Source organism: Erythrolamprus reginae, chromosome 1, assembly GCF_031021105.1.
Source record: "Erythrolamprus reginae isolate rEryReg1 chromosome 1, rEryReg1.hap1, whole genome shotgun sequence".
Taxonomy (NCBI): Eukaryota; Metazoa; Chordata; class Lepidosauria; order Squamata; family Dipsadidae; genus Erythrolamprus; species Erythrolamprus reginae.
In genome coordinates, this window is record NC_091950.1 from 321131477 (window position 1) to 321157751 (window position 26275).

General features: G+C 39.9%; 2 protein-coding genes across 2 annotated transcripts in view; one reads left to right on the top strand and one right to left on the bottom strand.

Annotated features, from left to right (window-relative positions):
• Window positions 1–972: 972 nt before the first annotated feature.
• On the bottom strand, window positions 973–11886 carry NUP43 (nucleoporin 43). The gene is made up of 8 exons (XM_070733700.1): window positions 11691–11886; window positions 10375–10497; window positions 10065–10142; window positions 6006–6174; window positions 4931–5066; window positions 4162–4313; window positions 2258–2380; window positions 973–1397 (listed from the first exon to the last, which is right to left on the bottom strand). The coding sequence occupies exons 1-8, from the start codon at window positions 11808–11810 to the stop codon at window positions 1183–1185; spliced, it is 1116 nt and encodes a 371-aa protein (XP_070589801.1). The 5' UTR covers window positions 11811–11886; the 3' UTR covers window positions 973–1182.
• A 4779-nt stretch (window positions 11887–16665) lies between these two features.
• The window catches only part of PCMT1 (protein-L-isoaspartate (D-aspartate) O-methyltransferase), a 29418-nt gene continuing 19808 nt past the window's right edge, over window positions 16666–26275 (top strand). The window contains exons 1-3 of the mRNA XM_070733701.1: window positions 16666–16957; window positions 22079–22183; window positions 24136–24167. Coding sequence (XP_070589802.1) covers window positions 16711–16957; window positions 22079–22183; window positions 24136–24167 — 384 coding nt within the window. The 5' untranslated portion in view covers window positions 16666–16710. The remainder of the gene's footprint in view (window positions 16958–22078; window positions 22184–24135; window positions 24168–26275) is intronic.

Sequence of the window (26275 nt, forward strand, 5' to 3'; positions counted from 1 at the left end):
AGTGATATACGGGATTGTAGTTATACGCGATTGTCATTTAATGATCTTACCTGCCAGTTTCCCACAAGCCAAGTCAATGGGGAAAGCTGGCAGGGAAACTTTCAGGTCATCCCAGTTAAGTCATTCTTGTTGCTTTTTTTCTATGAAGGAAGCTGCCATGGAGCATAAGACCCAATGAGCTTGTATTCTGTAGCAAGCAATCCTCCATTGTGTGTGACTGCAGCAACCTGTGCAGCCACTGCCAACTCTCGCCTGGCCCACCTGTGGCGTCTGCTGGTCCACTATGCTCCATAGCACCTACCTGCAACCTGATTGCAGAAATTTGGTGCGACAGCTCCGGTGCTGTGCGTGCCACCATCTTTTTTTTCTTATTTTTGGTGATTTTTTGCTCTGTGCATGCACAAAAGGAAAATCGTCCCTCTATGCATGCGCAGAAGTAAAACTGCGCAAGGGGACAATGCGTATGAAACTTTGCGATGCACATGCAGTATACCGGTTGGAAGGTAAAGAGCCCACCCTTGAAATGCTCCCATTGTACTTCCCACCTGTTCCCATTTAACCCACACAGCCCTGGGATTATGACAACCAGGACTACCATCAGTAAGCAATACTGCCACATAAAGTTTACAATTACTGTACCTCACTTGGTGACAGCAATTTCAGTCCAATTGCCATTGTAAGTGGAGGACTATCTGTATACAGAAAAGAGCAGAATGGTGACAATTGAATAAAGTGGGATTTTTAAAAAATTATTCCAGTATCACTGAAAAATATTTCAAATAAAAATGCAATCTTAAGCGTCGCACACACACACACAAAATTCCCAAGGGAAATACTTGGGCTGGTTTGTTAATACTGTACTTAATATGAGCATTGAAGAACTTGTAATTAATTCATCTGTATTGGAGAATAGTTGAAATAATATTTTAAAACTAAAGACAATGTAATTAAGTAATTACAATAAACAGTGCATAAATAGAAAAATTTTATTATAAACAGTACTGTTGAAGAACCACAGAAATGTTTACTTAAAAAGCTTAAGCTAACATGAATTACATTCAGTTGTATTCCAAATTACGGTATGACCCTAGTTTAAATATGATTCTAGAGAATGTTACAGGCTACAATTTTTAGAAAAAGAATTCAAATTTACAGAACAGCATTATTTGGGGAAAATTAGGGCTATACAAAGAGGTCCTTCTTAACAAAAATAGATTCTGTATCAGTTCCATACACAAGAAATGATCCTAACACATCTAAACTGTTTATTGATAAAGTTGAATATGAACTTAAATTTGTAATCTCAATGCGATCTTTAGTAGGATCATTGTTCAACCATGCACTAATTATGGACTGATTAGCCGTAGAATGAGGTAGAAATGAAGTATTCCTTCCGCCTAAAATAAAATACAGAAATATTTTATTGTTATTTTCAGGAAAAATATAAGAATTATTTAAATGTAAGGCAAATATCAAAGTATACACTATATTGTTAAAGAACTTGGGTTTACCATTTGTCAAAAATAGTTTACATTTTGCTGCTCTGGAATATTTTTAATCATGTTCGCTGTCTTTTCTTTCAAGTTAGGCTATTATTAAAACTATGTAGATATCGAATTGAGGGCTAAAACAGCACTAGCATTAGCGCTTAGATATGTATACCAACCATAGTGTTTTATAGCACTCTCTAGGTGGTTTATAATGTCAGCCTATTGTCCCTAACAATATAGGTCCTCATTTTAACCCCCTTGGAAAGATGGAAGGCTAAGTCAACCTTTAGTCCTGCCAGGATTGAAGTCCATTTAACTACAGCATCACCAGGGCTCCTTGCAAAATGTGGGTATGCATATAGCATTTTCAAGCAGCCTCATCTTGGTTTGTGCAATTGGTGCATAATTGCAGGAAAAGATACAAAAGTTCCCAACAGATGCAAATTTCAAATTATACTTACCCTTTGAATCTGAATTTCTGTGCACAAAATGCACAGCCTTATTAGTTACTAATCTAAAAGCAATCATTCTAATATTTATGTGCATTTCCTCTATTGCAAAAATCTGTAGTGGTGAATGTGGGCAGCATGGAAAAACTCTATATAGTACATGAAAGCATTTTACATTAGAAATACAAGAGATATTTAAGTTAACTGTAGCAATACTGGCCAACAATGTACCCAGAAAAGTTGCTATTTCTATGCTAGTCTGCAAGCAGCATGAAATACTTACAGTATTTGGTTAATCAAAGTTTGGGTATATCTTACTTGTATGAAGAAAAGATTTTCTTTCGGTCACATCAGAGGAAGCATCCCAATGCCACAGAGACCCATCTTCTGAACAAGTGAACAAATGATCAGGATTGGAAGGATGAAAGTGTACTTCCCATACTGTAAAAGAAAATAATGCCAAATATAATATGCAACGGTAGAACATTTTTAAAAAGTTGTTTACATTTCAACATTATGGTAGCACATGTTTAAAAGTAATTTTGTACAGAAATGTAAACTAGCAATATATGAAAAACAACACCCAAGTTATTCTATTAGCATATTTCTATATTTTGTTAGCACATGACATCTTGAAATTGTTCAATGCTTATATTACTTCTTTCTTAAGAGTCCAATAGACCAGCAGCCCCTAACCTTTCTGGCACAAGGGATCAGTTTGGCTTCCAGAGATAGTTTCATTTCATGCACAACCTAGATTCTGCATATGCGCAGATGAAACTTCGTTTTCACGGACCAGTTCATGGACAGGTTCTGATCTATGGCCAGGGAGTTTTGGACCGTTGCTTTAGACTAAGAATAATAATCATTTCCAAATATGGTATCATCATTTGGTTTAGTCCTTAGCAGATTGTTAAATAAACCACATTTAAATGGATTTAAACAAACCAGGACTCAGGTCAGTATGTCAACTAAATCAGCATTTTTTGACCATCTTTGAATTAAAATTCTAATTAAGCCATCAAAACACATTTATATACATGCACAAATACATTTATACACAAGTACACATGTGGTAATACCCCAGATAGACCCTGTTTGCAACTTGGGGGTTCTCCTGGACTCACAACTCCTGTTCAAAGAGCAGATGGCAATCAAAGCCTCTGTACAAATTTGTTGTGGATTTTTCTGGATCAGGAGTCCCTGCGCTCAGTCACTGAAGCCCTGATCTCCCTGCGCTTAGTCACTGAAGCCCTGATCATCTAACTCTTGGACTACTGCAATGCACTTCAAATCAGGGTACCCTGGAAGAGCATTCTAAAGCCTTAGCTTCTGCAAACTGCAACAGCATGGGCAGTCTTTGTAGCCCATAGTGTGGCCTATGTTACACCATTGTTTGTGAACTGCACTAACTGCCAGTTTGCTCTCATGTGCAATACAAGGTATGGGTTATTAACTTTAAAGGCTTGCATGGCATGGGTCCAAGTTACTCAATTCATCTCACCCCAATGTGATAAACCCACCCCACCCATGTCAGCAGAGGAGACATGCTATTGGTCCCATTTGTCAAGGATTTCTGGCTGGCAGAGTCCATAAGAGCACTATCTATCGATTTAAACTAAATGTCAACCGCTCCAAACTCGACTGCAAAAAATACAACTTCAGCAACAGAGTAACCAACGCCTCGAATGCACTACCTGATTCTGTGGTTTCTACTCCTAACCCCAAAACCTTTAACCTTAGACTCTCTACAATTGACCTCTCCCCCATTGTAAGAGGTCTGTAAGGGACGTGCATAAGCGCACCACTGTGCCTACCGTCCCTGTCCTATTGTCTTCTTTTGTTACATTTTATAATTACTTATCTAATGTTTTATTTGTACAAATTACCACCCTAAAATTGTTTGACAAATAAATAAATAAACATACCTTTTGCCCCAAGTGAATATATGAATATATCACCCTCTTAACTTTCTCTAAGAGCCTGAAAACTGGGCTCTGCCAATTGGCCTGGGCCCCAATGGACTAAAAGTAGATCCCACCTATCTGCTGTGCATCCTGCTCATTCCCCCTCCCATCTTTTACTCATAGTTTGCTTTGTAGTGAGAAGGGCGGTAAATAAGATATTTTTTTCAAGCACAGGTGATGTGTCAATGTGATGAACGACTGTTCCCCTAGTTGTTACTACATTAGAATTGTGATTCTGTTTGTTTAGGCACTTACATTCTGCTTGATGAGCATTTAGTAAGGAAACTGGCATGCTGCCTTGTCTTACATCCCAAATGCTCAACATTCCATCTTGACTACCTGTAGCAACAATATGTTGTTGATTGGGATGCCTATCGACACAATGTAGTGGTACTCTTTCCCCTGTCCTGCATAGAAAAAAACCATTAAGAAATCACAAAGGTTGTAGTCAAACACTATTTAAAATTCTGGAAGTATGTACAAACTGTCATGCCCTCAACATTTCTGCTGAAAAGTATGAGACTGCCACATTGTGACAGAAATAAAATCAGAAGTTTTTGGTTGTTCTGAGCTTTAGCTGAAGTAAAATCCAGAAGGATCCCAGAGTCACTTTAAATAGGCAAAGTTGGTCTGTACCACCTCTCTCCTTTAAGAGCTTTCAATCTGGCAAATTTCCAGCCTCTAGATTTCCCCATTGTTTTCCTATGCTCTTGTCTCCTGGGCTGCCACTGGCATGGTTTGTATCCCTTTGGGTGATTTGCCTGACTTAGCAGCGTTTTCTTTTCTCTCCTTCACTTCCCCATAACTAGATATGACATCCTTGTCTTTTTCTCACTCTCATCTAAATAAGTGTTACCCAGATTAAAACAGTCTTATTTCATTTTACATCTGGAACAAAACATCCAAAACACATATTTCAGTTTAAATAGACTGCCTAATATCAGCTATGCAGGCATTTTGCACATCCCTATCGTATAACTATTTGGCTTCCTCAGAGCTTTTTAGATGAAAGCAAAATGCTTACAATGAAAATATTTGTGAAGGTTCATTTCCTTGCTGTCTGAAGTCCCATATTTTTAGCTGACCAATGGAATTGACTGTCAGAATCTCTGTTGTACGAAGTCGAGTCACTGCTTGGAGTGTACTGCTATCAGCATTATCTATGAGAAATTAAAAGAAACATTCATACTTAACAATGCCTCTATAAAAAATTATCAAGATTTGGTGACACTGCCATATTATAGAATAAAATAATTTAGCAAGTACAGCATTGTGACATACTGACTTTAATTTGAGCACGATCACCATTTCTTTGCACCAACTATACGTGTGAATTTTAATGCAACAAAGGATTCAGGTAGAAATCAATTGCCCTAACAGCAAACACTTTAAAGTGTACAATACATAGCACCCTTTCCAATAAATCACAATACAGCAGTAAGTGCTCATTTGAGAAAATAATGCTATTTTCAAAAGATTAGATTTACAATGTCAATAGGGACAATTCACAAAATTTTAAAGTATTTGTGTATTCTTTTCACATAATCTCTGTGAATGAAATTATACAGTATTCTTTAGAATGAAGATTTAAGATACAGTATTTTCTGTCCAATCAACATATAAGACTGAAAAATAGAAAGCTACCTTCCACAAAAAAACCCTTCCTTTAAGCATAGAACACCATACTAAGTGGATTTAGAATCTGATGGGCACAAGTACAGAATTGTTTGAAATTTAGGTGGAAGCAGCTCCCACAGTTGAAATTCTATTCATGGAAGCTGTTGCCATCTAATTTTCTTGGGAATGTCCACATATCATTCAATTTAGTAAAGTTTTCTAGTATTTTAAAATGTGATGAGATTTGTTATCCCAATAAAATAACTCTGGTTTCCAAATTTATACCGTGGAAATTGAATTCCTGCTAAAAGGAAATAAAGCAATCGATCGATCGAATGAACGAACGAACAAACAAACAAACAAACAAACAAACAAACGGATATTTCTCTTTTCTGAGCAGTTTGGAAAAACTTGTAAGATATCTTATAGCAAAATGCTGGCATATATTTATGGCTTCATTATTAGATTTATTATTTGCCTACCTATAGAACGTACAGCTTCCTTCCGGTCAGTGGTGAACATGTTTATTCTACCATCTTCTCCAATACTAAAAATTTCAGGGCTATTGCAGATGATCCCAGTACATGATGCACTTCCCCAGGAGTGATCATAATAATGTGCTTGTTCCCATTTCTGCTTTATGGAAAGAGTCTAAAATATAAGAAAAAAATAATCAAACTACCCATTAATTGCACAAAAAGTTAAATTACAAGGTTGCTTCAAGCAAAGTATTACTTCAGACTATACATTACACAATGATGTATTATATACAAATTACTGGTAGTATAAAATTATGCAATACAGTTGTTCGTCTTACGAACAACTCGTGATACGAACCCGGGGTTCAGAAAAAAATTGCCTCTTCTTACGAACGTTTTTCGAGTTACGAACGCCAAACCCGAACTTCTGGGTTCGGCGTTCGGAGGCTCCTGGGAAGCCGCCCGGCTGTTTTAAAAGGTGACCGCTGGGCTGGGGGGCTTCCCAGCACCCCCCCGAACCCCGAACCCGGAAGTTCGGCAAAAGTTCGGGGTCCGGGAGGTTGCTGGGAAGCCCCCCAGCCCGGCTGTCACCTTTTAAAATAGCCGCGCGGCTTTCTAGGAGCCTCCCGAAGCCGAACGCCAAACCCGAACTTCCGCGTTCGGCGTTTGGAGGCTCCTGGGAAGCCGCACGGCTATTTTAAAAGGTGACAGCTGGGCTGGGGGGCTTCCCAGCAACCTCCCGAACCCCGAAGTTTTGCCGAACTTCCGGGTTCGGGGTGGTGCTGGGAAGCCCCCCCAGCCCGGCGGTCACCTTTTAAAACAGCCTTCTGCCGGCCACGGGCGAGGGGCGAGGGTGCCTCCTGCGGCGGAGACATTTGGGGTTTTGGCTGGGGGAAAGGCAGGAGTTCCGGCGCTTCGCCTGCCCTCCCAGCCAAAAGGCAAAGCCGTGCAGCTCCACAGCCGCCGAAGGAGGCTTAACCCCGCCCCTCTGTCCCACCCATCGCCTGTGGTCGGCAGAAGAGCGGGGGCAGGCAGGAGGCAGTTCTTCGGCGGCTGTGGAGCTGCGCGGCTTTGCCTTTTGGCTGGGAGGCAGGTGAAGCGCTGGACCGCCTGCCTTTCCCCCAGCCACATTCGCCTTCCTCCACCACCAGCGGCATCCAGCTCCTCCTCTTCTCGCTTCTTTACAAGACGACAGCTGGGCGGCGGCACGGAGGCTGGAGGCGGCGCCTGCTGCTTGCTCTCCTGGGGCCCCCCGCAAAGATCACCTTCGGGAGCTTCCCAGCCAGGTCCCTTCCACGGGGCGGTGGCTGTGGCTCCCCCCAGTTCTCCCACGGACCTCTTCCACGCACCCCCGCCGCGGCCAGCCTCCGCGCCGCCGCCCGGCTGTCATTTTGTAGAGAAGCGAGAAGAGGAGGAGGAGCTGGATGCTGGTGGTGGCGGAGGAAGGCGAATGCGGCTTGGAGGCTGGGAGGGGGGCGAAACGTCTTTGGCCACTTAGCTCCTCCGCCGAAAGGAAAGCGTGGAGGCTGCCTCTCTCCTCCCGTATTCCGCCCCCCTCCAAGCCGCATTCGCCTTCCTCCGCCACCACCAGCATCCAGCTCTTCCTCCGCTTCTCGCTTCTCTACAAAATGACAGCCGGGCGGCGGCGCGGAGGCTGGCGGCGGCGAGGGTGCGTGGAAGAGGTCCTCCCGTATTCCGCCCCCCTCCAAGCCGCATTCGCCTTCCTCCGCCACCACCAGCATCCAGCTCTTCCTCCGCTTCTCGCTTCTCTACAAAATGACAGCTGGGCGGCGGCCTGGAAGCTGGGAGGGGGGCGGAATATGGGAGGAGAGAGGCAGTCTCCATGCTTTTCTTTCGGCGGAGCGAGAAGCAGAGGAGGAGCTGGATGCTGGTGGTGGCGGAGGAAGGCGAATGCGGCTTGGAGGCTGGGAGGGGGGCGGAACGTCTTTGGCCACTTAGCTCCTCCGCCGAAAGAAAAGCATGGAGGCTGCCTCTCTCCTCCCATATTCCTCCCCCCTCCCAGCCTCCCAGCCGCATTCGCCTTCCTCCGCCACCACCAGCATCCAGCTCCTCCTCTGCTTCTCGCTCCGCCGAAAGAAAAGCATGGAGGCTGCCTCTCTCCTCCCATATTCCGCCCCCCTCCCAGCTTCCAAGCCGCATTCGCCTTCCTCCGCCACCACCAGCATCCAGCTCTTCCTCCGCTTCTCGCTCCGCCGAAAGAAAAGCATGGAGGCTGCATCTCTCCTCCCATATTCCGCCCCCCTCCCAGCCTCCAAGCCGCATTCGCCTTCCTCCGCCACTACCAGCATCCAGCTCCTCCTCTGCTTCTTGCTCCGCCGAAAGAAAAGCATGGAGACTGCCTCTCTCCTCCCATATTCCACCCCCCTCCCAGCTTCCAGGCCGCCGCCCGGCTGTCATTTTGTAGAGAAGCGAGAAACGGAGGAAGAGCTGGATGCTGGTGGTGGCGGAGGAAGGCGAATGCGGCTTGGAGGGGGGCGGAATACGGGAGGACCTCTTCCACGCACCCCCGCCGCTGCCAGCCTCCGCGCCGCCGCCCGGCTGTCATTTTGTAGAGAAGCGAGAAGCAGAGGAAGAGCTGGATGCTGGTGGTGGCGGAGGAAGGCGAATGCGGCTTGGAGGGGGGCGGAATACGGGAGGAGAGAGGCAGCCTCCACGCTTTCCTTTCGGAGGAAGAGCTAAGTGGCCAGAGAAAGGGATCAATGTAAAAGCGCCGCTGGGCTGGGAACGTCTTTGGCCAATTAGCCAAAGAAAGAAAAGCGTGGACTCTGCCTCCCTCCTTCTCCCGTATTCCGTCCTCGTCCTGGCATCCAGGCCGCCGCCAGGCTGTCATTTTGTAGAGAAGGGAGAAGCGGAGGAAGAGCTGGATGCTGGTGGTGGCGGAGGAAGGCGAATGCGGCCCGGAGCCTCCCGAACCCTGAACTTTTGCCGAACTTCCGGGTTCGGGAGGCTGCTGGGAAGGCCCCCCCCCCGGCTGTCACCTTTTAAAACAGCCCCCGGGCTGTTTTAAAAGGTGATAGCCGGGCGGCAGCGTTTTTTTGCGGTTTTTTTTGTTTGTTGTTGCACGGATTAATTGACTTTACATTGTTTCCTATGGGAAACAATGTTTCGTCTTACGAACCTTTCGTGTTACGAACCTCCCCCTGGAACCAATTAGGTTCGTATCTTGAGGTACCACTGTAATTGAAATAATAGAATATAAGCTTCATAAAAATACAATTTGTATATTATATGAAAAATAATATATTTGGGAGATTTATTGCATTTTCACAACTACAATAATGATTTACAATAGTATGTAGCTCTCGATTATTCTGCTTGGGTCAATAAACTTATGGAAAACCAGAACCCCCTTTTTCTAATAACTAAGTATTTCAGACTATTCAATTCAATTGTAGACATTTACAATGCACTTTGAAATCCCAAGTCAGAATTGTTTGAAACCCACGAAACACACACACACAAAATACTGTAAAACAATTAACTGTAATTCACTTTCTATCAGAGGTAAAATAATTCTCTATGTAGTCAACTCAAAGCCATACCTTTGCTGATAAAGCCTTTTGTTTTCAGTAGGACCAACTGTAAAACAGTTTATAGTTTTGCTTTTTTAGAGTTATATTAACATTGTCCTATTAGAAATTTTATATGTCTATATTATTCTTTGAGGATTCAGAACAACTTGGCTGCAGAATTAAATAAATAAAACTTTTATACAGCAAATTTCAAAGACAGGAAAACTTTATTTTAGGAAAAAAATGGCTCCATGGCAGTGTACAATATAATAATACCGGACTACCCAATTTTTCTAGACAAAAATTCAGCTTTGCTTCCATAAGGCTTTACATGAACTAATGAATTGCAAAATAAATAATGAATATAGAAAATAAAACTGTGAAAGGTATTTTTTGAACAAAGCATTTGCCAAAGAGGAAAGATGTAGGTTTCACAGTTCAGATAGTGTTTATCTAGTTTAAATTTAAGTTTGCTTGTATAGGTAGCCTTTACACTATTTATCTGATAATGAAAATAAATACCATTTACCTGATTATTTGGATGATGTCGGAAAATGGACACACTCCCATTAGATGAAGCAGCAACAATTCTCTCCTGATCCAAAAACTAGAGTGAAGGAGGAAATCTAACATGTTAATACAATAAATGATTTTATCCTTAGTGAAAAAATATTTAGTATGGTAATACATTTTTGTATTTTTATGTGAGTATGTATATATTAATTATAATGGCAAAAAGAATTTGGAAACTTGCTTTAATGTGCGTAATATCTTAAAGCTTCTAAAGCAAAGATAATGCATGTCTTGAACATCTTAAAAAGTATTGAAACAATTTTTACCTGCATATCCATAACATCACCACTATGCTGGATATCACAAAGCAAATGTGGTTCTCCATGATATTCGCCATTTGGGACCAAGCCTGCAAAATCTCCAACAGACCAAATGGAAATTTTATTTTCCTGTAAAATTATAAGAAATATATATACTTGTACAATGTTAATGAAACAATATGTATTTATTATTTACCAAGTTATTATTTTGTAGTTTATTAGACAGGAGCTCAAAGTATCCTATATTTCTTCCTTTTTTACTCAAAACAACAATCCAGGGAAGTATGGTAAGTTGGGCTGAGAGAAAGGAGGGCAGTACCAAAGTATGTTTCTGTAGCCATAGGTACTATTCAGAAAATATTAGCTACAATATCAACAATATCACTAATGACAACTGCTTCCATGTATAGACTATGTTCAAAAGTTGTTATTGAAGAACTATTAGATGTAGAACAATTTTATCAGACAAGACAGATAGCAGCTCCCCACTCTTAATCCAATGCTTTAACTACTATTCTACAGTGACATTGCTATTTTCCCATTTTCAAATACTGTACTCTAGAAAAGTACCTAAGATAATGACGTTTACAAAGCACTATATCTTTTATTGTATATTTAAATATAATTATTGCAATGTTTTGTTATATTGCACAGATTATCAATTAAAATGCTCTACAAACATTTTTAGAAATCATATGTGGAGCTCTGAAAAAAACTGTTTTAATGCTATATTTCCAAAGGCAGATATTAATTTGCATTACAGTAATACACTGTTCTGTTATCTCCAATATTTAAGTTTCAGTAAAATGGGAGTAATTTAGTTTAGTTGACAATTTTTGAACCCTCAGGCAATTTTTTTTAAAAAAAACAAGGCACAATAGCATTTAAGCCTAAAATTACTAAGCATTTTAATCTTTACCCACTTGGTGCTTCACTAAAGTGAAACAAAAGGGGACAGAAACAGTAGTGCACAAGTTAATAGGGATTAGCTTTAGGATTAAACTCTCTACAACTAGGGCAGGAATAGGCTAAATTGGCTCTTCTATGACTTGTGGACTTCAACTCCCAGAATTCCTGAGCAATCATGCTAGCTCAGGAATTCTGGGAGTTGAAGTCCACATGTCATAGAAGAGCTACTTTGCCTCCCGCTGAACTAGGGGGAAAATGACCACCAAAGTTGAGGAAGACTCCACATGGAGAAAAGCAAGCGCACCTAGTTTTCGCGAGCATGACAGTTGTGGGGGGCGCACAGCAGGCGACTGGGGGTGTGTGTCGAATAGATGGTTAGGGAGGAAGGCCGGTCACACAGATGTCCGAATTACCTCGTTATCCCATGAGCCGGTGGCGAAAATCTCGGGAGGCTGCAAAGCAGTGGCAGATACTGGCCGCCAGCGGGTCTTACTGATTTTCTGGGATACATACTTGCCCACTATGTCCTCCATATTCGGGGAGATGGAGAGATACTCACTCCCGCGCACCAAAATCACGCCGCAGGCTTTCAAATCCGCACTCTTGATTGGCTCGCAAATGTCACGGGAGACGGCTTCCGAAAAGGAACAAAAAGCGCCGCACCTGCGCCTAACGAACAGCCATCTCTATTGGAATGAGAATTCAGATACTATCGCAAGTAGGGTGCGCGTTCCCATGAATAGCTAGGCTTCTGCTTTCCGAGAGTACCGAACTGAGAGGTTAAATATTTGTCTCAACGCGATTGGGATGAGTGACATTTTGTACTAAATAGCTCACAACGTCGTTATGCACGAGTAAATTGAAAAGATATAATATGCCATTGAAAGGCGTGTGCCAAAAGACCTATTTAAAGTTATTGACAGGTGCCTCCTGAATGCATTTCTATTCTACATTGTTTCCATATCATCAACAACAAGAGGAAAAAACCCCAAAGGGTATGTTTACATTTCAAAGGTACACTGATATTTATATATTTTTGCGCCACAATTTTATACTGAATTTAAAAAAAACCCTTTAAAATATAATTATATACAACTTATTTATATTCAACAAAAAGAGTAATTTAAAAAGGGAGGAAAAGAAATAATATGGAAAAAACGTGTCTTAAAGCTGTAAATCCTGAGTTAATATATTAAGGAGCAAGCCTTACTGAATTTCACATGGGTTTACATTTATATACAATATGCACAGCTCTGCAGTGCATGATTGGAGCCTACAGTAAATACATTCTTTAGTATCAATGCATTTTCCAACCTGGCAGAATGGAGACCATAGCACCCAGAATTCCTAAACAAGATTTAAACGCCTGCTTGAGAATGTTGGGAATTGAAGTCTCAGTATGGTGATGCAGATCTTAAGTGAATCAGCTTGAAAGAAGGTAGAAGACAACAGGAACCTCACTGAATTTAATAAAATTGGTTGCTGAATCAAGCAGGCATGCTTCTGCTGATTAAACTATTTCAATGTTTTCCCTATAATTCCTTTTAAAAGATAATCTCTCAGAATCTATCTCAGTTCCTGGAGAAATCATAAACATAATCAAAAACTGCCAGGTTATTTTTGAAACTGTTTTTCCCACTTAGCTTTCAATTTGTAGGGATGTACACTTGGCTGTCTGTCTGATCTGCAAAAGTTAAACAGGGTTGAATCTGGTTAATCATTGGAGGGGAACCCACTGGGGAATCTCAGTACTGTATATTTAATAGGAAAATGTTAAGAATTATACAAAAGCAACAATGACAATTTCCATGCTACTGGTAAGAAAATTACAATGACACATCAATGAAATTATAGCTGCTGAGTTTAACTCAAGGGAAGCTTTTCTAAAGGTAGAACAAGACACTTGTTCTATATGAAATTTAATGCTACAGCAGCTTGAAGTAACACTGAAGACAAGTTCAGTTAGTCCTCAACGTACATTGTGAAGTGAGAAATGTGTTAAGTGAATTTTGCCCCATTTTACAATTTTTCTTGCCACATTTGTTAAGTGAATCACTTTGAAATTAGTAACATAGTTGTTAAGTGAAACTGCTTTCCCCATTGACTTTGCCTGTCAGAATGCCGCAAAAGGGGATCACATGATTCCGAGAAACTGCAACCTCATAAATGTGTCAGTTGCCAAGCATCTGAATGTAAATCATATGACCCTGGGGATGCTGCAATGGTCATAAGTGTGAAAAACAGAAGTCCTTTTTCAGTGCCTTTGTAACTTTGAACGGTCACTAAATGAACTGTTGTAATTTGAGGGCTACCTGTATTTTTAAAAATAGCCAATAATTTGTATCCTTGAATAAGACTGCATTTAATCCATATAATTAGATTTTTATGACTATTTACATAGACATAAATCTTACTAATAGTTATGCTTATAACCCAAGGCAGAGGAACTTTTACTATACTCCCTTTCACAGCAACATTCCCTTGCAAGTACGGTAGATTAATTTGAAACTTAATGACTGGCCTAAAGATGGATTGGTAGTTAAATGACTTTACATTTTATTTCTTCATATTGCCTGAGTGACAGTGGCTTTCCAATGTCTTAGGTTCCACTTATTCAGCTCATTTAACCAGATACACCAATATTAAATGTGGAAACTTCAGAACACCAAGAACACCAAGCATATATCAGTGACTGCTTCAAAATAAGTTTATAAAACTTTTAAGTTTATAACATTGTTCTACAATGCATTTTGTAAAACTCTAACCTCTATGAAATTGAACAACCTTTCCGTGAATGATTCTGTGGAGCTTCACTATTATGGCAAACAGGATTATTGGTTAACTGTAAATCCATTTTGCTAATTGGTGCCATTTTCAAGAAAATATACACAATTAAATTATTAGAGAAAATGTTTATTTGAATTCCAGTAAGAACAATAATATTGCATTATGTGTTTATTTTTGTTTATTTAAAGTGACAAGTAATATGAAATTAATTTCATCAGACAATTCCCATGGCATAGCAAACATTAATACTAGATTTGTTACTTGTATCTCATTAGACTATAAAATACATATTCTGGTGAAGCGACTTGCATAGAAATTTTAAATATTTAAATATTTACAAATGGAAGACATAATATTATTTTGAAGTATTTAAAAACAAGTCATCCTCCAAAATAAATATAACTATTATAATGATATATCCCTCCTAATAGGACCCCTTTAAAAATACCAAGATTGACAGCATCCCCTTTTGAGTGATTTAATTGCCCCAATCAGTTCACCAGCTTGATGAAGTTATTGCAACATTCACTTCATTTTTGATCATATAAATCAGCTCTTTCTGGCTCACCATATTTATATTTGTGGCCCAGCAATAATTATACTTATGGCAACACAATCATCACCATAACGAAGCTGCTTTCAGCAGTGAATTTCAATTGAAGGGACTTCTTCAGCTTTTAAAAATGCAGTCATGGCACATTGCTTAAAGCTTGCTTGAGTACCTGTCACAGTCTTCCATTTCACAAACAATAGCAATCCAACATTTTTTTTTTCAAAACTACTTCCCAGCAACCAAAATAAAATCACATTTCAGCGTTTCTAACATGTCAGTACTACCTTTTGTGGCAATTGACAACATTGGAGTCATTATTTTTCACTCAATCCTTATAACATGCAAGTGGAGATGAAATAAATACAGCCAGAAGGTGGGGAAGGTAATAATTCTGAGGGCGAAAAATGCCTGCGTCAACATTAATTTGAGAAGCAGCTATGATCCTGCTATGGGATGCTAGTACAGCATTTCTTTAGTCTTCTACACCAGTGTTTCCCAACCTTGGCAACTTGAAAATACTTGGACTTCAACTCCCAGAATTCCCCAGCCAGCATTCGCTGGCTGGGGAATTCTGGGAGTTGAAGTCCAAGTATCTTCAAGTTGCCAAGGTTGGGAAACATTGTTCTACACAATCTATGTTCAGCAGATATATTAGGACTGCCAACTTTGAGCCATCCACTAACACACTGGTGAAGTCCACACAACTGATGCAAGACTGCAGTGAGAACACAGCACTATTTATACAAAGCAGGTGCACTGCTTTACTGCACATACAAGACGCATGTGGCTGCTTGTTTATATGCCTACAAACAGTGTTTAATCTAGTATCAACCTATTCCAAGGGTTTGAAAAGCATTTTTGTAAACTTTTAGCCCCACTCCAAGAACCTTCCCACCTCAAATAATAATAATAATAATAATAATAATAATAATAATAATAATAATATAAATTTATTAGACTTGTATGCCGTCCCTCTCCGAAGACTCGGAGCGACATCCCAAGCTATACAGTGGAACCCCGACATAAGAGCTGCTCTACTTAAGAGCAACTCGAGATAAGAGCTGGGAGGGGAGAGATATTTTTGTTCTACTTACAAGCCCAAATTCGAGATACAAGCGCCAAGGAGCTGTCTCCTGAAGCCGAACGCTAACTTCCACGTTCGGCTTCAGGAGACAGCTGCGAAGCGGCGCGCGTGTTTTAAAAGGTTGCAGCCGGCCTGGGGGGCTCGGGGGGTGCTTGCAGCCGGCCTGGGGGGCTTGCCAGCACCCCCCCGAGCCCCCCAGGCTGGCTGCAACCTTTTAAAACACGCGCGCGGCTTCGCAGCTGTCTCCTGAAGCTGAACGCGGAAGTTAGCTCTTTTTCTTTCTCTCTTTTACCTCCCCTTCCTCTATTTCTTCTTTTCTTTCTCCTTCCCACCTTCTTCCCTCCCTCCCTCCCTTCACTCATTCCTCTCTTACTCTCCCCTTTCATAAGTTTCCTTGCTTCCTTCCTCTGTTCCTGTCCCTTCCCTCTTTCCTTCCTTCCTTCCCACCCTCCGTCCATTCATTTATCCCATTCCTCTCTTGATCGCTTAAAGCCGGTCCCTGGTGCAAAAAGGGTTGGGGACCTCTGTCCTACAGGATTGGGTGGCAGAGAAGTTGAACATATGTAAATTTAAAAGTTTAAGAAAGTTTACAAGTTAAGTGAAAGAAACTTCATTATTCATTTATATGTACATGTACATTTCTTCATTAAAAACTTGTCTTTCTGCATAATTTAGACTAACTTTGTGAGTTTTTTGAGGGCTGGAACCAATTAAAATTATTTACATTAATTCCTATGGGGAAAAGTCGTTCGAGATAAGAGCTGCTCGACTTAAGAGCCCAGGTCAGGAACGAATTAAACTCGTATCTCGAGGTACCACTGTATATAGAATCGTCAGTCACATGCTTCCGTTTAAAGGAGACATCTTCCTCCCCACGACGACCCCACCTTTATCCTCCTCCTCAGTCAGCCCCCCCCCCACACTGGGTCGCCAAGTGTCCCCTTTATTTGGTTAACTGCGCCTGCGCGCACAGGTCGCGGTTGCCCGGCGGCGGCAGCGACCGTTCAGAATGTCGAGGGCGCCAGGGGGCGGGGGAGCAGTCCCTCCCTCCGGCGGACGCGCAGCAGCAGCCACTGCTGCGGGAGGAGAGGAGGCGGCGCCTGTGTCGGCGCTGGAGGTTGTGTCCTTCCTGGGGAAACTCCTGTGCGCAGTCGCGGCACTCAAGGCGGCTCTCTACCTGCTCCGCAGAGTCTGTCTAATCATGGCCTGGAAGTCAGGAGGCACGAGCCACTCGGAGCTCATCCACAACCTCCGCAGTATGTGTGCGCGCCCGACTCCGGAGGGGTGGGGGTGGGAGGGGGGAGAAAAGAAAGGAGTGGGAGGAGGCAGAGGGAGGGGCCAGGGCGCGTGCTGCCCATTCTTGAAACCCGACGCAGGCATGCATTCACCCACCCTTAGCTCCCCGGCCGTTGCTAGGGAGTGACCGCCATAGGATTCCTGTTGGCCCTCCGCGTCGCGCGCTGGGGCAGGTGGGGAAGAGGCAGGGGCGATTGGGAGCGGGGCAGGAAGAGGGGGAAAAACCAACTGTCACTCGGCGACCTCTGGATACTTGAAAGCGGGGCGGGGGTGGTGGTAGGCGCGGCGTGAACTTTCCCGCTCGTGGCTGCTTTTGCGGGGCGAGGGTGGAAGGCGCGGCCGGACTCGCTCGCCAGTCGGGCGTGTCTCTTGCTGCGGGGAAAGCCTGTTTTGAAGGCAGTGTCCGCATAAGGTTCGCTGCCTGGCGGTGGGAGTAACGCCCGGAGCTTGCCTTCCCTCCTCAAGCCTTGCTTTTCTTTTGCTCCTCTCGTGGCATTTCTTCTTCGCCTGGCGTTCGGCTCTCATTTTTCTATATACGGGGTCCAAGGATCTTTAGGGCTGTGAGGGCTGCGCATACGTAGTTCCCTGAACTCTGGCCCGCTGTTAATAATGCGTGCCTCTTGAAAAACGGAAGGGTTCCTTGATGGTGCCTCTTTTAGGCAGATTTAAGTTTCTAGTCCGTCAGGTTGCCGAGTAAAAGGAGGGGAAAGTGCTTTTCAGAAAGCGTGACGTTTGGCCTCTCTCTCTTCTGTCACTTGCTTATTATTATGCAACATTTCATTTCTTAGAGTGAGTCTTATCAGTTATTATAACTGCCAGCCCTTTCTATTTGTTGGAAATAAACATGTAGGCAGGCTGTCATATAATAAATAGAATAGGTAATATAGCTATTATCTCCCTCCCTCCCATCCCATCCCATCTATCTACCTATCTATCATTTTTATAGGCCGCCCAACTCCTTCTGGACTGTGGATGGTGTACAACATATAAAAATAGTGTAAAATAATTTAAGAAACCCATTAAAACATTATTCCTATCCTTTACTGGCCAGATCAAGATGGTATCAAATTTATCAACGGCCTCAGGCCTGCCAGCAAGGCCAAGTCTTCATGGCCTTCTGGAAGGCCAGTAGGGTGGGGGCAACACGGACCTCAGGGGGAGGCTGGTTCCTGAGAGCCAGAACCACCAGAGAGAATGCTCTTCCCTATGGCCCCGCCAATTGACACTATCTGGCCAACAGGAAACAGAGAAGGCCATCCATGTGGGCCCTTATTAGTCGCTGGGAGGTGTGTGGCAGGAGGCGGTCCCAAAGATAGTCTGGCCATGTAGGGGCTTTATAGGTGATACCCAACACCTCGAATTCCACCCAGAGATCGAGTGGGAGCCAGTGCAGCTCACAGAGTGTTGATGTAATGTGGGTGTATCGTGGTACACCCACAACAGCTTGCGCAAATGCATCCTGGATCAATTGTAGTCTCTGAATACTTTTCAAGGGTAGCCCCATGTAGAGCATGTTTTGGGTATGGGGCTATTTGTGCTACAAGGCAGAATACACAGTGGCCAAAAGGGCACAGAGGAGATGCATGGTAGGAGTTGCAGCACACTTGCAATTGTAGGTGTGGGCATTCTACCAATCACCCAAATTTTGGTCATGTGACCATGGGGACACTGCATTGGCTGTTACTTTGATTATGGGTTATTAGTCTGTTCATTGCTTCTCTAACTTTGAATGATTGCCAAATAAACAGCCTTATGTTGAGAACTGTCTGTAAATATGTAAGGTTCTTGGATCAGACTCTAGCACAATAATAGTTTGAATTTTATAAATCCACACTTCTAGTGATCCGTAAGTTTGCAAGAGTTGTAATGCTACTTTGCAGATTCTCAATGGCATTGTCATCTTTTAAAAACTCTTTTAAGAACCTTAAATATATAGACACCCTAGGATCAACTGGGTTATTGTTTCAGATATACAGTATTTTCTTACCAGATTCCTCAATGCCTTCAATAAAACTTGAGCTACTAATGTACTGCTTTCATTGGAAAAGTCCTTTAGAATTCAGGAAGATATTCAAATATGCATCTGCCTTGAAAATATGTTAATTGTATAGCACAATGAAACATCAGGAGTTGGCCACAATTTTTTTTTACGATGTTTTGTATTATTTCATAAAATGATGATAATTTTTTGATGTAATTTTTTATAAAAAATTACCAAATTTCAATTCCATCAGTCAGAGATTCTAGGTTCAGGATTTTTGATGTAAGCAGTTTGAGGTATCTTGGTTCAGGAAGTCTTGCCCTACAGTGTACCATTTTGCCCAGTTAAATGTTAACATACAAAAGTTTTAGTAGTACAGTATATATATTTAAATGTTATGGAATCTATTAATTTTGAACATATTGTTAGTAATCCCAGTGATTAGATAAATCTTGGAAGTTCATATATTATAAATATGTAGGCAAACAACTTGAGATTATTTTTTAGGAGCTGAATAATCATTACATAAAATATTTTTTCAACTCCTCTTATTTACATCTCACAAAAGCTTAGAAATATTTATTAAAAACAAACCCAAGTAATCCTTTGGTATAAAGTAACAAACTGATAGTAATAACAATGGTTTGGAAGTTCTGCTAAAAGTAAAGAATAGTGCTGTAATGTGGATCAAATATTACATAACTATAATCTTTGCAGCATTAATATAAAATTGGTATCATAAATTAATTATTTTAAGGAGAAGCTTAATGCTTTCCTTTCCTTGAGTAGTTTTTAATGTTTAACATTTTCTCTCCTGAGCATGGCTGCTATGGTATCAGGACACCAATGGCATTACTTCAGACTCAGTGGAATCTGAGTCCTTGTGTGAGATATGAAACAAATATTATTTGTAGAAGACAAACCATAGCTCAGTTCATATTGATATACTGTAGTCCATATTCTTTACAGGCAAAAGTTCTCAATTTCAGTCCTATTGCAAATCCATCAAATTGTAGAAGAAAAAAAAAATAAGTTTGAATGATTATGTGAATCAAAGTACAGAAAAAGTGCCGCAGGCTGTGAAAACGAAGAACTTTATAAAAACAACAGAAATAAAGGCCGAATATAAGGGAAAACAGCAGGATGACAGATTAAATAGATGGAAAACCAAAGCTTTGCATGATCAACACTTGAAAAACATTGAAGGAAAATGTGATGACAATCTTACATGGCTTAAAATGGGAACCATCAAGAAAGAAACAGAAGGTTTAATACTCGGTGCTCAAGAACAAACACTACAAAATAATGCTATGAAAGCGAAGATACAAAAATCCACTGACAAGCCAAACTGTTGCCTTCGCAATGACAAAGTTAAAATTGTTTCACACTAAATATGTGAGTGCAGCAAAATTGTACAAACTGATTACAAAGCTAGACATGATCAAGTTGCTAAATTAGTCCACTCGTCATTTTGTAAAAAATATGACATACCTGTATCCAAAAAGTCATGGGAGCACAAAGTAGAAAAAGTTACTGAAAATGAGACAGTGAAGATCTTGTGGGACTTTCAAAAACAGATAGATTATCATTTGGAATACAACATGCCAGATATCAGTTGTAGCGGGCCAAAGAGTACAGTTTATTGATATTGCTATACCAAGAAATGCCAGAATCGGAAAAATGAACTGGAAAAAATTATAGAATATTGTGATCTGGCCCTTGAAACTACATGGCTTTGAATGAAACATATAACAGTGATGTAACCCATTGTCATCAGGGCATTTCACAAAACAAATAAAAAAATTGCAGCTTCCTGCAATAACACCAGCAGAACTACAAAAAAATGCGCTACTTGGAACATCATATATTTTAAGAAGATACTTGGTTGATACCTAGGATGCTGGCAGCAACCCATATCAACCATTAGCACCAATCACTGGTATTTATGACACTTTAAAAAATGTTCAGTTGACTAAGTTTCAAGTTTAATGAATAAAAGAAATAATAATAATAATAATAATAATAATAATAATAATAAGGCTGCAGAAATCTAGCAGAAAACTTCTAAATAAAAATAATTAAATCAAAAGCTAAGAAAAACTAGGAAGATTTATTAAAGTATTACAGTGCCTTAAAGAATAAATAAATCTGCAGGTTGAAAAACTGGAAGGCATTGTTCCTCTAAATCATACATTGTTCAGAGGCCAGACACTGTGATTCCAAAGAACAAATGAAGCCATAGACCGGAAGAACATTTCACCAACTCTTCTGCTCTGTGTTGCTCTGAAAGCAGCTGTAAATCATACTGGGTTTTTGTCAATGTGAGGCCTTCAAATATCAATGGCAGATTGACAACAACAATGAAAACTAACTTTTCTGAGATGTCTGAGGGCCTCATTTTTTGGACCATATTATTTTTCTTCATTCCAGAATAAGAGCAAATAAGAGCAAAAGAAGAAGCCACCCAGCTGAGCTTCCCTCCCTCTTATGGGAGGAATGTTGATTTCTCTTTTTATTTGTACTTTAATTCATAAATGTTGATTTATTTTGAACTGATTTTGAAATATTTGAATCTAAAATATACAGTATATGCGGAGTGAGGGTGTTATATGAATAAAAGGATAAATTAATTTTTATAAAAGAGCCATGACTCAAGAATACCTTTGATTTTGTGTCATTGTGCTACTGTAGTAAACTACCTATTTTTTAAACACATAGACACAAATCTGTCTATGTTTTTTAAAAATAGGTAGTTTACTACAGTAGCACAATGGCACAAACTCAAAGGTATTCTTGAGTCATGATTCTTTTATAAAAATTAGTTTCAAAACACCAGAAGTTTCTTTTCTACATTTTGCGCATACGTTGATATGAAAATAAACAATAGATTTTCTGATAGTTATAATTTCAAGGGCTATGATTATAAAAATCTAATTTACCTAAAATTCACCATTCTTTGTAAGAATATGGAAATATATATTGTAAGAATATGGAAATATATTTTAACATTTTATATAGTATATAAACTATATGAATGCAGCTGCAATTTTAATAGCATTAGTTAACATTACATTTTTACTAAAATCTTCCTTTTTTTCAGAAAATGGAATAATCAAATCGGATAAAGTATTTGAAGTAATGCTTTCAACAGACCGAAGCCATTATGCAAAATGCAACCCATATATGGATTCACCTCAGTCAATAGGTATAACCATATATTAGTCTGTCAGATTAACTATCTAAATATTTGATTTTTTAAAAGATTCTGAATCGGTCTCCTTTCTGTATTGTTCAAAAATTTCTTTCTTTTCAAAGGAAAACAGGCAAAAAGGCTAAAATAATAAGAATATATTGTATTTACTATGAAATAAGTAACGCAGAAAAATGACGGAAGAACATAATAGAAGTGTGTGGAGATTAATATAGTTAGGAATGCTGAAATATATTTTCTAGACAGTATTGGAAGTCATTTTTCCAGCTCCCAAATTAATTATTTAAAATTCATGCTTCCAGATGGTTATAAAAATTATATGAGATGCTAGATTTGTCAATGACTTAGTCATCATGACCAAATTCAGTCTCTGTGTTCTGAGGCAATATAAAATAGAACAGAATTACAGAGTTGGAGGTCTTCTAGTCCAACTCCTTGAATACTTCTGAAGGTGTGGAACATACAGCAAATCATTATCGTCATGTTCTGCTTGTAAATTGTTTTCATTCATGAATGTTTTGTCTCACTGTTGGAAGCAAAAAGCTGGAAAAATAGACTCATAATCTAATACTTATAAGAAACCTGTCCCACATTTATTCATATATATTGATTTCTTTGTGATGCAAATTCTGTGTTCTTGAGTATTCATCTTTTGCAACTAAGAGATGAAAATATGGATGTTGCTGGCTCTTGGCTGTAGAAAGCTCATTCTTTTAAAAAAAATATAAATATCAATGCTAGAACTTCTTTTCAGTAGCCTGGATTCTTTGCCAAATATATATGTATAGTGTACTTGCAAGGAAAATTGTGCTAAAATAAGGATTTTCTGTAAACCTCTGCCTCCATAATATTGACTAAAATTGGAGCAAATAGTGGAACCCGTATAGTGAAGTTAGAATATTTGAGGCTGAGGGACTTCATCTATTCTGTTATGAAACTCTATAATTATTTCTTAGCCTAATACATGTCACCATATAATTGTAATAATGACACGAGGGTGGGTGGAAATGCGGTATCCTTTTAATTCCTGAAGAAAAAGAAATGTAATTAAAGAGATAAAAACAATATCTTAAAGTTTATGCATTTAACAGGGAAGAATGACATAAATTACATGTAAAACAGCAAAAAAGAAAAATTCATTAAGGCTGGAGTACCGTACTTTGATTTCAATCAATTCCACTGAATTTAGTTTTCAAACAAATCTTATTTAAATGGAAGGCAAGTTGTTTTTATTTCCTGTCAGCATGATTATTTCTGATCTATTTTTATCCCTAAGAAAATAAATGTTATACAATAGTTTTGGAGCTTATTAAATTAAGAGATTTCTTAACCTGCATGAAGATAATGAATAAATGTCCATTTGTATCTTTTTTATTTTCCTGTAGGAAATTAAAACAAAATATGAATCACTTCCAAGCCAATGAAAATAATAGCTAAGATTGTTATTAAATCAATTCAAAAGGTTTGGTTAAAAAAAGGTCTTGATATTTTTTTCTGGGGCAATTTCTAATAAATAAGGCAATTGCTAAAAATACAAATATGCTAAAGTGGACATTGTAAATACATTTAAATAAATAATTAAAATCTGATAATAAATAAATATAAGACAAGGAAATGAAATGAAAATAACAACTATGGAAATAGTGTTACATAATATCCGTAGAAAGTTGAAAAGGAATATAAGGGAAAAGATGCAGTTGCCAAGAATATCAATATGTTTATGTACATGAAGTCACTAGGAATTGAATTTGATTCCGATACTTTATGAATATTTAGCACAAGAAATGTCAGTACAACAGTTCCCAATCTAAGATCATGTTCTCTAATGATACTTGTTCTTTCCTACTCATTTAGTTATATGGTAGCTGGCTGAAACACATCTGTTAGCTGAATCTCTTTACTTGAATATGCTTGATATTACTCAGAAAATTTTCTTTTCCTTGTAGGATTTCAAGCAACAATTAGTGCTCCACACATGGTAAGTCTTAGGTTTCTAACTACTGCAATTCCATACTTTAAATCTTGTGTGCTCATTTTAACTGCCAATGTATTGGTTTTAAAGTAATGAAGGTCTTATGTTAACCTCAAAGATTGATAATTTATTGTTACAGAAGTCTCATGTTATGAGAGAGGATTCATTTAATATTGGAATGTAATATATGTGCTAATGCTCTAAATTTCACAGGTCTATACATTTCAGCACAAATCAAACCATTTCCAAAATAGCATATTCTTTTTCCTGGTTTGGAAAACCTTTACAAATGTAGTTGGAGGAGTGTGTCTTCTTCGGTAACCTGCCTACCTTTTCATTATGTCATCCTGTTCTTTATTCACATCTAAAATAAAAAATATGTGCTTCAAAGTGGAGAGCATCTATTGATACCAGCCAAAGGGTTTGTGCAGTTAATACATAATTTCTCAACAAATTTTCTATTGTTTGATAAAAAGAAAATAGAAAAAGCTGTAGGAAAACATTAAAGGAGAAAAATAGAAGACATCATCTGAAACTTACTCTGTTTTTCGGAGTATAAGATGCACCTGTTTCCCCCCTAAAAGAGGCTAAAAATTTAGGTGTGTCTTATTCTCCGAATGTAGCTTTTTCGAAGCTTTTTTTTCCTAGCCCTAACTAGGTGCTAACGAACTTCCTGGCTTCCTACTCCCTCCAAAGAAGATTTTTTTCCAGCTCTAAGCTTTTGCAGGATTGTTTTCATTCTTACTCCCTCTGAAAAAGGCTTTTTCAGCCCTAACCAGGGACAGGCTAAGGACGCTAGCCAGATGAATACCTGGTAGCTAGATTTTTTCACTGTTTTCTTCCCCACAAAGCAAGGTGCGTCTTATACTCAGAAAAATACAGTACTTATAAAGTTACACTAGTAAGACAGATGAACAAATATGAAATAATATCTTTTAACATTTCACAAGTACTTTATGAAATTCTTTATACATTAATGACATTGATGCATTTTTGGAGAGAAAATACAAGTAGTTCTTGGGTTATGTCAATTTATTCAAAGTTCAAAGTTACAGCAGCACTGAAAACATGTACTTACAGTTGGTCCTGGCATTTAAGACCATTGCAGCATTCCCATGGTTATATAATCAACATTCAGGCGCCTGGTGACCGGCTTGCATTTACAATTGTCACAACATCCTGTGATCACATTCTCCTGCCCTGCACAAATGGTCTTTGCTTCAACTCCCTTCATCTGCCTATCCCCTCCCTCATCACTTCCTTTTTGGCTGCCGTGCACAGCATGGTCCAGATAAAAAGACCACTGTGTGCTGCTGCCACTGCAACCCACAACTTGTTGTCTTCTCACCTCCCTGGTTGCCAGGCTCCTTTTCTGTCCTGCTCCACTTTAGCAGTCTTAGCCTGCTAGTCAAGAGGGCTCTGCACATGCTGTACATTTCTACCCCACACAAAGAAGTTTGTATGCTGCCCTGAACAAAGGAAGGAACTCTTCTAAAAAGAGAAGGTTCTGGACCTCTGCATCTTACACTTCTACTAATGATCTGCCTGTTGGGCAGTGAGGTAATGCCTCCCCCTTGGCCTACCTGGCTGCCTTGCCTTGCACTACACCAAGGGTCTGCAACCTTAAAAATTCAAAGAGCCATTTGGACCAGTTTCCCATAGAAAACTGGGAGCCACAAAACCTGAGAGGGCATGGCCTCACTCCCGAGTCACATGACACCCCCCCCACACACTTTTTCAGGTCTTGTGGCTCTCAGTGTTTTCTATGGGAAACAGATATCTCTGTCTCTTTCTCTCCTCTCCCCCATCTCTCTTTCACCCTCTTTCTCCCTCTCTCTACGTCCCTCTCATTTTTTCTCTTTCTCCTTCGTATGTGTGTTTGTGAGCATGCATGTTCCCTCTGGAACCATTTCCCAAAACAGGCAAAGTTTGGTCGGGGTGGGGTTGGCTGATGTTGTTGTTCTTCTTATTTAGGTGCTTTTTACCATATGATTTTAATCAAAGTCATTTCAGGTTCCCAGATAAATGAAGCTTTTTCATCCCCCTGCTGTGGCTCTCTTGTCAGCTGGCTCGCCCCGCCCCTTGCCCCCTCCACCTCGCTCCTTGCCTGCCAG